The sequence below is a fragment of the Tyto alba genome, unplaced genomic scaffold (genome assembly GCF_018691265.1).
Source record: "Tyto alba isolate M040663 unplaced genomic scaffold, T.alba_DEE_v4.0 Super-Scaffold_6, whole genome shotgun sequence".
NCBI classification, from domain to species: domain Eukaryota; kingdom Metazoa; phylum Chordata; class Aves; order Strigiformes; family Tytonidae; genus Tyto; species Tyto alba.
Window position 1 is genome coordinate 16,414,225 of NW_024881327.1, and position 12,130 is coordinate 16,426,354.

Below are 12,130 nucleotides of genomic sequence, written 5' to 3' on the forward strand. Positions count from 1 at the left end.
CCACGGCCGCACGCCCGGGCCCGGGCCCGGTTCTTCCGCGGCCGCCGGCACCCAGAGGAGCAACGGAGCAGCCCGGCCGCCACCGAACGTTAAACGCCTCCCGAGGCCGCTTCCTATTGGCCCGCGCAAGGGCAGACCCCCGCGGCGGAGCGTACCACTCGCCAACGGCTGTCGGGGGAGGAGCAGGGAGCGCGTAGTGAGGGATCGCTGGCTGAGCAGCCCCAGAGCCCTCCCGCCGCACCCCCTGCCATGGTGCCGGCCGGAGCTGCGGCGGGGGGGGGCAGCTCCGTCACCTGGCTCCTGACTTTCTAGGGTATGCTGTCACACGTAAAAGTGTCATGGTTATGTAATTAAGTTCATTTAATTTTTTTTTTGAGTAAAATTTATATAGGTATTGAAGTGCGAGTTAGAAAAACAGCGTGAACGTTTGGTGGATGGCAGTTAATTAGTTTAAAGCACTATTATTTTAGGACACAGAAGCAGGCTATGTTTGCCTACCCTTCTAAAAACGGGCTACTTCGTTGGGGTGTTCTCCATTGAAAGTGATGCAGCCTTCACCCCAGCGCAGTGGGAAGGCAAAGGAGAGCCCATGGAAAGCCAAAGAAGGCGGCATGCTCCAATTGCATTTCTTTTAAGGTCAACTAATGAATGACTACTTCTTGAAGATTCTATTAACGTCTGAACTTTAAAAATATATGTTCCCCATATTTTAATCCTCATCCTCATCCTCCTCATCCTCTTCCTCATCTTCCTCAGCTGCAGCTAAGGCTGCTTCCTTCGCAGCCTTGAAAGCCAGTTCCTCTTCCAGAGTGGGGTCTCTTGTCTCGGTGATTTCTGGCCCACTGAGGTATTCTGCTTGCGCTGGTGGAGGCAGTGTGGGAGTGTGGTTCTCTGGACTGTATTTGTGACCCCAGCCAAAGTAGATGTTATCAAATTTCCTGAGAAAGAAAAGTGAAAGATGACACGTTCTCCCCATGACAAACCATCAGTGGAGATACTGTCAGGCTTCTTTACTCTGCTGTGCAAAAAGTCACTGTGCTGCAGCACCTCATTTTACCTGCTGTAACTGTTGATTAAGATATCTTCCACTTAAAAGCCTCCAAATGCTAAAATGATGAAGGCTGTACTCTGTCACAGCACTGTATTGCACTATGACTCCAACTTCACATTGGTAACATAGCACCGTTTCTGACACCAACTCCAGTGCTCATTTAAAAGCACAGAGGGGTAATGCCTGTACCCTGTGAAGGGGAAACAAATGGACCTTAGAGCCACAGCATGTAGCTGTTTTTTAAAAAGTACAACAGACTCAGGAATAGAGGTTTTAAATCAAGGACTCAGCACAAACACTAACTGGACACTTACATCCATTAACTTTATACCAGCCTTTCCAATGATCGTTCACTGTCAGTCTTAAATACTTATTTACTGTTACTGTGCACATTTGAGTGGCTTTCTCCGCCAGTCTACGGAATAGTTAGAATTCAGTCAATGAATTAAAAATAAAGCAACTTTGACTTCATTAGACAAGTGTCTGTGTTTAGCATATACAGTCTGTGTTGTAACCATGTCAGCTAGCTACTCACCTGCCAGATGCAAAGGCATATGCTCCGGGCCATCGGTTAGACTGGAGGACTGCAACAGCGTGTTGCGGGATCAGGTTTGTAGAAGGCTGAGCTGTCCAGGCAGGGATGTTTTGAATTCCTGGAGGGAGCCAAACACAGAGTCTATGAATAAATAGACTTATGAGCCTCTGCAAAATATTTAAGACTGAGCAGCAAGACTTTCACAGCATTCAAGCAATGGTTATATTCAGTTGCATGACAGAAGAGGCAGAAGTCATAAACAATAAATGTAGGGGCTGTATTCAAACAGGTGGTTTGTATATTGGGGTAGGTAGCACAGGAATGCTAACAGAGCCACGTACAGAAAAGATCATGCTCCTGAAATTCCGTAGCACTCACCACTGTTTCTTTTGTCAAGGACTTTTTATCACTTATGGATAAATTATATAGTTACATTTCACCTTGATTAAAGAACAGAGAGTAAGAAAATAATTTACCAATGATGTAATCTAATATTCAGGTTCCCATATTCCCATGCTTTGCTGCAGTAATATGCTACAGGATCTAAATTCTTATTGGTGTATCTATGCATGTGTGTACGTATATATCTATTTATTTATATGTGCACACACACTTATTTTTGCCTAAAAAGATGATGAAAAAACAGCTGAATGTATTTAATGTAATGAGTTGTCTTGAACTTGCAGGAGCCTGACAAGTCTGAGGTATTTTTATCCTTTATTCTCAAGATGACTGTTAACTAGAAAACCAAATTATTTCAGATTTTATGTCAATATTGTTAACCATTTTGCTCTTGATCCATTTTGTAAAAGAATGTGCTTACCCTACAAGGACAAACTATATTGCTCCATGAAACATCAGAGTCCTACAACTTCAAATAGTTACTGCCTAAGTGCCAACATACCTAATGGCTCTCTATCAAAAACTTCATATTCCATTAATACCTTCATCTTCAGAGAGTGGAGTGAGAAGAGGAGGTCCTATTTCTTGCTGTAGATCATCTGGATCCTCTGCTTTCTCCTCTTCTTCCTCTTCTTCTTCTTCTTCCTCCTCTGATTTTTGAAAAGGATTAAGCCAAACACAGCGACCCTATAATTGATATAGCAATATAATAAATACATGTAACAATCACTGAAAGAATGCAAGCCACTTAAAACAATTGGCTCAGGCACATGCACACCCAGTTAAGGGAGGGGGAGGGAAGAACAATAAAAAATACATATTCCATAGTTGGTATATTGTTGGCAGAACTGAATCCTCTTGGCAGAGTGTTGCCTATATCCCTCATTCCTCCCTCATCCTTGTTTACTATTTCAGAATAACGTTATGTGTCTGTCATAAGATTTTTTTTAGTTTGTAGTCATCAGTTGCTTGCCAGTTTGACTTATATTCTTGCTAGATGATCAGTTACTGCAAACTAAGACACTTAACTGATGGACTTTGCCCCTTCCTTTTAAAGTCTGCCTTGTTATTTAGCTACCAGAGGAACCTAACAAGATGTTCTTAAAATTCTATTGCACATAGATTTTATTTTTACAACTATTGTTTTGCTGGTAATAATTTTAAACCTTATTTCCTACCATTTGCTGTTATTTTACACTAGCATTCTTGAATTGGTAGACTGGCCAGCAAGTCAACCAGCAATGATCATCAAATTATTAATACCTTCTTTCAGCACTACCCTGATATCACAAGCTTTTAAGCTTTTTCATTTGCATGTTTCACAGCAGAAAGGAAGCAACAGAAAACAAACCAGAAGAAAACATCAAATAGGATCCATTTAGCACGCAATCATAAGCTCTCTGCATGTTAGCACCCTACCCAAGAAAAGAGAATTTAAAACATTTTTGTCAAGACTTCAAAAGAGAAAACCTAGTATAGAAAATTAAAATAAACTACTGTTATCTATCAAGGCTTAACTCCATACTGTTACCTAAAGATAGGTTTTGATCTCAAGAACACATCATGAAAAAAGTACTAAACCTAGAAGGTTCCTAAATATATATATATATATATACACACATATATATGTAAATATGTACAACATATTTATATACTATATACTATATCAAACATGTTTTCTGTAGAAAAATATTTCAATCCAATACCATTTCTGGTGAATATTTCAGATGTGGAGACATTTTACATCAACAAAGGCCATGATGCCCTTGGAGGCTTCTGAATAAAAGAAAAATACAGGTTTTGAATAACAGAAAAATAAGGTCACAGCAAACCTTGAAGGTTTGTTAATAACAGAAAAATAAGGTTTCTGAATAACAGAAACATAAGGTAACAACAGACCTTGAATAACAGAAAAATAAGGTCACAACAGACCTTGAAGTTTTGTGAGTAACAGGAAAATAAGGTTTCTGAATAACGGAAAAATAAGGTAACAACAGACCTTGAAGGTTTTGGATTAACAGAAAAATAAGGTTTTTGAATAACAGAAAAATAAGGAAGTTATCAGTGAACTACAGAGAACTTTGGAAGAACACCTGGAGCAAAAAAAGTAACAAAGCAAGTTATAGTGAGAAGGGAAAAACGACATGTGTAGTTAAGCTAGCCAATCAAATGTTTTAATAGGTGTGTGAGTAATGTATGGTGAGCACTTATGTTGGGGGTATGGACAACTTTGTAGGGGGATAAAAACGCAGCCTTCTGAATAATAAAGGGTCTTCAGTCTTAACATTGGAGTCTGTGTCATCAATCTCCCCACTCAAATGTGCAGGTGAGGAGAGATATTTACCTTCTGAAACCCTGCGAGTACTACAGAGTGAATGGTATCCAAGGTCAGTGTGAGCTATGCCAGAACATACCTGCTTTAGAATACTCTGTACATGGTGTACCCATGTGGAGAGAGAATCCACCATTTCAGTCACAGGAAGAGGCTGAAAATCAGGGTTTTCTTCATATGTGTCTCTTCCCCCTCCCCCCTCCTCCTCTTCCTCTCCTTCCTCCTCTGCAAACTGGTAAAATCCAATGGGAGAGACCTGGGTTCCTGCTGAGATCCGAGCTATCTGTGCACGCAGGTAATTGGCCTCATTTCCAGGGAAAGGAGGAAAGCTCACAACAGGAGCATCCAGCCTACCAGTGAAGAACTTCTTGATTTTCCGGGCACAGACAATCTGAGCTGGTGTCACTGGAGGCAACTTCACCCAGGGCTTGCCTGGCTCATTACAGACAAAGTAGACATATTTATTAGCCCCAGTCCCATTTTCTTCTTTTGGGATGACAGGTGGGGGCTTATAGGTGGACTTTGGTGGTTTGTCTTCTTTTTCATTCTCATTTTCATCTTCGACTTCACCTATCTCTTTCCCTCCTTCCTCAATAACTTCTTCCTCTTCTGTTTCCTCTTCCTCTTCCCCTTCATGGTACTGTACTTCAGCAATAATATAGTTCATCTCCAGGCCCAAAATTTTGCCCCAAAAGCGACAGATCTGGATTGGCTGAACCCTAATTAGTTTTTTAAGGGCAAGGAATATGTGATAGGATTCGTCTTTGCTCAAGCCAATACCAGCCTGTTCAAAATAAAAGGCTGTTTCCATCACATTAGGTAGAGGGGTCTCTCCCTGGGAAAGAAGATCCAGAGTCAGAGCTGCAGAATAGTATAATTATCTATTTGAAAAATTAAATCTGTTATCCACTGAATGTTATACTTCACTTCCCTGTAGCACCACTCATTCTCTCAAAGTGCTCTGCAGACATGCATTCACTACATCTTCCACTATCATTGAGAAGAATTAAAAATACCATTTTACGGGTAGAGAACACAGATGAACTGCAGGTTTTAAAATACAGGATTTCCAAATTCAAACTCCTAATTACTGCAAAATAAGTGAAATCATAATTCTTACACAGGATCTACAAAGGACTTCAGTGCTAGGACGTCAGCTATGTCAGAGGCCTTGATGCCTGCAAACAGTGTCACTGTGTTTCCTTGTATTTGTGGCAGATGCATTTGGGGAAAACATAACACATCTTTTATATATTTAGACACTGTACCAGCAAAATTTCTCAGGAGTAAATGTTCTTTTGAAAACCTTGACAAAAAGCTCCTTGCATCTTTTAAAATACTGGCCCCTGCTGTTATTGAAGTCCATAATAAGACTCCACCTGTCTTCAGTGGAAGAAGAACTACGCCAATAACAAAGATTTCATTAAGTATTTATATTCGCTTTATCACCCTTCTCACATTTCATGGGGTAGGTGACTATATCACACAGACAATGATACTAGAAGTTGTACATGGCAGGGTAGGGAATTTGGAAGTTGTACTAGTTTTGTATGGAATTTCTTTAGCCCTTCCAGGTTTCTTACAGGAAAGCAAGATAGACAGGAATAAAAAAATTTCTAAATTCCTTTCTGAAATACCTTACTTTTTTTTCTGTTTCTACTTTCGTATGCTGTTACTGTAAAATAAGTAATATGGAAAAAGATGAAAGACACTATCTTTTCTGCTGTTAGTATTTGTATTCTGCAATGGCAATTAATTTTTAATATGTACTGGCATCTTCATATGAAAATCAACATCTTGTTGATTAGTTTCCCTTGGTTATTTTAAGAATTGTCTTAATTTTTCATTGGGTATGAATGCTTCTGCAAATAAGCAACTGAATACTGAAAAATACCCTGTTTTAAGAGGCTTTCCAATTCTAGTAGTTCTTCATTATAACCATATTTTTTTTTTTTAGTTGGAGAAGAACATACTGGAACCACATCTGGAGCTGGAAGGATCACAAAATTCTCTATTCTCTATTTTACAGTAGCTGCTGTGCACAATATTCTTGAACTGATGTCCAGAATTATGGTCACTTTAGGTAAAGAAATGTTACTTTTAGATAAAAGAAATTTAGATGCAATATTTCCTGCTGAACTGGCATATGGGAAATACTGTAAACTTTATTTTTTGTTCATCATCTCTGGAACATCTAGGATTTTAAAGGCTCAGGATATTAGATTTACTACAGGAAAAAATCCCAACTAAGTAATCAGATTTTTTTTTTTCTTCACAACTAGACATGGGACCAACTCAACTATGAAGAGCGTGCATAGTACTGTGGCTGCAATTATTTATATGATCATGAGAAGCAATACTATAAAGGAGACCACAACTTCCTCCCTTCTTTCCCTTCCCTCCATCCTCTCACCCATTCCCTGGTATATACAATATCTGTTTTTCTATGATAATAACTCACTATCTCTTCTTCTAGTTCTTCATCTCCTTCTCCATTTGCCTTGAGGAACAAAGCTTTATGCTTTTCTGCAGCTTCAAATGTTGGAAGAATCTCATGTTCATCTCGAAGAGTGTCCATTTTTTTCCAAAAGTGAGCCCACTTCACATCCTTGCTGATATTCTCAATTATGTCTACTGCATTTTTGGGCTGTTCATCCAGGATCTTTGTAAGCATATTAGCAAGATGATCATATCTGTCATACAAATGTAACCGTTATTGGCTTACTATAAAAGAGTCTTAGAATATTATGCTTTTGATACCAAAAGTAGACACTAATCACCAAGAGCTTTGGAGAAATTGTTGGAATAGTTAGATGAAAGGGGATCATGGAGTATTATGGGAAATTAGTCTTGAAACTAGCCTGATTTTGTAATACACTTAGGAGTAGTCTCATCTTCCGTTTTTGGTATACACTGTATCTGCCTCAGGACCTGAAGCCGATTTTAAACTTGCTCTTAATCAAAGCAATTTCCCTTTGAACTCTGTAATAAATTCCCTTAGGAATTCTGATTCAGAAATATACTGGACACATACAAGTATCACATAGCAATGAACTATTGCATTTATAACATGTTCCCCCCTTCTATATATAGCCCCCTGGTATCCCGCACTTTCTTAGTATGACCCTTTGCCCTTTTACCAACACTGCTTTTCTCTCCACTCATACTTCCTACCCCTTTCAGTTGTGTCCCTTTTTTCAGACTTACAAGTTCAGGCCAGATGTTGTGCTGCTCTTCAGTAAATAGGCTTTTGCATTCTCAACTGCCAGCATTCGGGATTTGGGATGGGGTATCTGATCATCATATGGATTGTATCCTGGCTGATAAAGACCATAACCTGGTTCATGTGGCTGAGAGGGGCCATGCCCATGTTCATAGGCTTGATAGGGATCTTGTCCTACTGCGTATGTCTGATAGGCAATTTTTGATTCCTGTGTTTGGAAAGGGTCTAATCCTAGCGCATATGACTGATACATGCTTTGCCTTGCCTCGGGTACTTGATGAGAGTCTTGTACCAGTGTGGATCTCTGGCTGATGTCTACTGCTGGCACTTGTAGCTTGTAAGAGGCTTGTTCTGCTCTCTGTGGATCGTACAGGTGTTGAATTGGGGTCCGTGATTGATACAGTGCTTCTCCTGGTGCATGGGTCTGGCTGACACGTCCTCTTTGGTCTTGTGCTTGGTAGGGGTCTTGGTCAGGTCCTTGTGGCTGACTCCTTCGCCTTACCCCCTGGTATTGATAGGAAACTGATCCTGGTTCCGACTGCTGAGGCTGATAAGGGTCTCGTTCAGACTCGAAGCCCTCAAAAGGTGGCTGCCCGGGGCCCCACTGAGGCGGGCGGGAAGTGTACGGCTCGGGCCGGCCGGGGCTGCCTCCGCTCTCCAAGTGCTCCCCGAGGCCTTCCCGCGGGACACCCTCCGCCGGGGACTCCTCGGGAGGCTGGGCCATAGCCCTGCCCGGCCCGGGGGCACCCAACCGCCCCTCCACTCGCCGCCGGCTCCGCTCGCCACGCGGGAACGGCCGCCGCCCGCGGGCCGTGGCGTTGCTGAGGTAAACCGTCCGCCGTTGCTCGGGACGCGCGGCCGGGCGGTGCCGGAAGGGGTGGGCGCGCCGCGGGTTTTCTGTCGGGGCTCGGCGTTCCCGTCTCTTGCTTCCCCCGCGGTGGGATGGGGGTGTTTCCTGCTGAGGGGGCACTTGGGGGAGCGGCGGCGGCCGTTGAAACCGTTGGTGCAGCCCTGCGCGCCGAGGCCGGCGGTTGGAGCCGCCGCGCCCGGGTGCTGGCCGAGGCCCGCCGTTCCCCGGCGGGCAGGGCGCTCTCCCCTTTGCGTGGCCGCACTCTAGGGAGCAGCAGCGGGCTGGGAGAAGGACCCCATTGCTGAGGGGGCCGCCTTCCCGCCAGCCTCCCTCAGCGCCGGGCTTAGGGAGGCAGCGGGTCCCTGAGGGGGGGCTCGCTGCCCCCAGCTCCGCGGGTCTGGAGCGTTTGCGAGGTGGGAAACCTCAGCGCTCTGCTACTTGTTTTTGTAGAGCGGTTTTCAATCCCTGCTCGTTTCCTTTCATCGTGACCCGCAAAACATGAAGTGCTGTTAGTACTCTGTCTTGAACGTTTGTGGTGCAAGGATCTTTCAGATCTCTGGTGAGAGCAGAAGAATGGATCTTCAAAATCTTAACTTTGATTTAAAAATAAATGACATTCATTTGCCTTCATTGTTTTCATTGTGTGTAGTAGAAAATGCAGCTTAGCCTTCTGCATTTTAATGGTGATATGATCTTGCCATAAGGCACAAAGTTTTTTAGGAGGAGAAAAATATCTGATAATTATTTTTAAAAACTGTTTTCACATGTCCAAGGGAAAAAGCAGATGTAAATTAAGTTGGAATGAAGGTGTTCTGAGTTTTGTAATGTGATGCTATCAGTGTTAAGGAGACTGCTGTGAGTAACGTAGTTTGCAACAGTGTTCAGACACTAAAACGTGAAGGACAGCTGTCACACTACAGCAGAAGAACCTGGTAACTTCTAGTAAGTTAGTTACTTGAGACTTGTTTTACAGAAATATAGTAGCGCAGTGCTGTATGTTCTTGTAGTCCCCTCAGGTATTATGTGCTACAGTGCTATCTACTTGAACAGATATCTGAAGTTATGTCAACATCTAGAGCCCTCATCATCTTACTTTGATGAACACTTGTCAGTAGCATGGGTTAATTAACTGAATAGTAACTAAAGTATTAATGTTTTTTCTTTCCAAAGGAGGTATGTTAATGGTTGTATTGTCTCTGCTGTGGCCAGGTAGAAATGGTCACTCATTTTTTTTTACTTCTATTCAGTTTCATTGGTGAATTTTGAACATGATTGCATGTGGAAGGGAATGACAGGTAATCTGAATAGAGCTTCCCATTTCAAGTCGTACTTTATGTGCTCTGTTTAGTTCTGTGCAAACAACTATTGAATGAGAAGACCCAGATTCAGGTCCTATGTGTGTCTTCCTAGAAGAATGCCTTCATGGCCAAACCAATAACTAGCACCTGTAACTACTGCAGTGAAGCTGCTCTTTACTGTGTAGCAGGCAAGGCAACTTTACCTGAATCCCAGCCTGTGCAATAGGAATCAGGCACTGTTGCTTTCTGTGTGAAGTTTGTCCAGTTTGTGCCAGGTGTGCTGTCAGCTCACTTAAGAGGAAAGCATAGCTAGTAGATTCATATTGGATTTGGTATGGCATAGGTTTGAAACTTCATACCAGGGTCAAAACTAAGGTGCCTGAGTATATGATGTTTAGGTTTTCCTTTATACTGTATTTAGGAATTGTCATGGTTTGAGCCTGGTCAGCAGCCAAACCACCACGCAGCCACTCTGTCTCCCTTCCGGCAATAAGAAGGGACAGAGAGCCAGGCTTGGGGTTCGAGATAGGACTGGGATGGGGAAAAAATCCCCCTTTATGGTCACGAGCAAAAGGCAGACTCGTTAGGGGAAGAAAAAAAGAACATACATACATTACAGATACTAACAACACGTAACAGAGTAGGACAGTGAGAAGCATTACCACATCTTGAGAACACCTTCCCCTCACCCCTCCCCTCTTCCCGGGCTCAGCTCTGCTCCCAATATCTCTACCTCCTCCCCCAGTGGCGCAGGGGCAGGGAATGGGGGGTGCAGTCAGTGCTGCCACTTTCTCCATCTTCAGTGGGGAGAGCTGCTGGAACTTGTTCCCCCTGCTCCAGCGTGGTCCCCCTCTCACAGGAGACAGTCCTCCACAAACTTTTTCTGACATAAGTCCCTCCCACAAGCTGCAGCGTTCCCTACACTGCTCCGTTGTGGGTCACTAACTTTCTCCGACTGGATTCCCTCCCACGGCTGCAGCCCTTCCCAAGCTGCTCTGGCGTGGGACTCCCCCGCATGCTGCAATCTTCCCAGTGCTGAATTACAGCAGCGGGGCTGCCTTTTCCCACAAGACCCCGGCCTTCTTTGGGCACAGCACCTTGATCATGTGGGCGGAAGCCACAGGCCATAAATCACCGTCTGCTCCACCGTAGATCTCCATGGGTGGCAGGGGGGGCCGCCCTGCCGTCTCACCACAGGATACAGGGGGGTCTCTGCTCTGGCACACCTCCCCCCTCCTTTCTTCCTCCGTTCCTCCACTGACCTTGGTGTTCACGCAGCTGCAGCAGCTCCTCCTCACAAGTCCCGCTGCCCGTCACCACGTCCCTTCTTAAATACATTATCGCAGAGGCGCAGCTGATTGGCTCAGTTTTCGAGCAGAAGTGGAGCTGACTTGGAGCTGGGGGAGCTTCGAGAAGCTTCTCACAGGGGGCCGCCCCTATAGCCCCCTCCCCTGCCACCAAAAAACTCCACCACTCACTCAAATCCAGGACAGTTTCTCAATAGTAAACTTCATTATAATACTTTGGAGAATACTAGCCCACACGAATAGCTAACTGTGAGTTTCAGAAGAGTAAAGGTACCTTTCGGAGTCATGGAATTGGGCACTTCAGTCTCTGCAAGATGCAGGATTAAGTCAGACTTCCGTATTGGCATTTTATATGTGTTCCAGTGATTCATCATTTAGTGTGAATTCCTACATACCTCAGATTCCCAATCACTGTTTAAATTGATTACGAATCTGTAAATTTTCTAACTGGTGAAACATCTAAATGTTAAATTTAAATATCATAATACCTAAATTATATTATGACCTATTCAATATCCATCAAAGAGTCTAAGCTTCCCTGTAAATACTTTGGCTTGTACTTAAATTGATCTTGAGAGCTCAACTGAAAGCAATCTGGCCTGAAACTTTTATCTTATTGTACCAAAAGTAATCTCCATTATATTTCTTAATGTTCATATTTTGGGACAAAATCATACAACAGTCATAAAAAATTGTCTTTATTACATCCTCATATTCATGAGGAACTCATGAGGAATGTAAATCTCTGATTTCAAGAACTGTGTACAACATAAAACACATCTTAATTTTTTATGTGTGGGAATCCTTACAGAAGGAATAATTAAAATTCAAGACTGTATGAAAAGAATGTTTTAGAACTCCTAAGCATTCATAAGGTTTCTTTGATTTTTTTATTCTTTTTTTCTGGTGTTTTATTTATTTGTTGGGTTTACCCCATATATGCATACGTTTCATCTCATCTAAAATAGTTTTTTACCCCAGCAGTGACTGCCTCCTAGAAGGCTGGCAGTGTTGAAGTGCTGGTATAAAGACCCTGCATATTTACATTTTCTGAGTTCCAAAGTGACCAGATAAAAACTGTTAAAATGTTAAAAAATATTTTTAAAATATATGATAAAAATATCTTTGTATT

At 42.8% G+C, this 12,130-nt stretch overlaps 1 protein-coding gene across 1 annotated transcript; it reads right to left on the minus strand.

Annotated features, from left to right (window-relative positions):
• Positions 1 to 345: 345 nt before the first annotated feature.
• Positions 346 to 8,637, minus strand: LOC104365993 (radial spoke head protein 4 homolog A-like). Its single transcript, XM_042808009.1, has 6 exons — positions 7,528 to 8,637; positions 6,782 to 7,013; positions 4,403 to 5,155; positions 2,531 to 2,675; positions 1,587 to 1,704; positions 346 to 938 (listed from the first exon to the last, which is right to left on the minus strand). Exons 1-6 carry the CDS (start codon positions 8,265 to 8,267, stop codon positions 710 to 712), a joined length of 2,217 nt encoding a protein of 738 aa, XP_042663943.1. The 5' UTR covers positions 8,268 to 8,637; the 3' UTR covers positions 346 to 709.
• Positions 8,638 to 12,130: the final 3,493 nt, after the last annotated feature.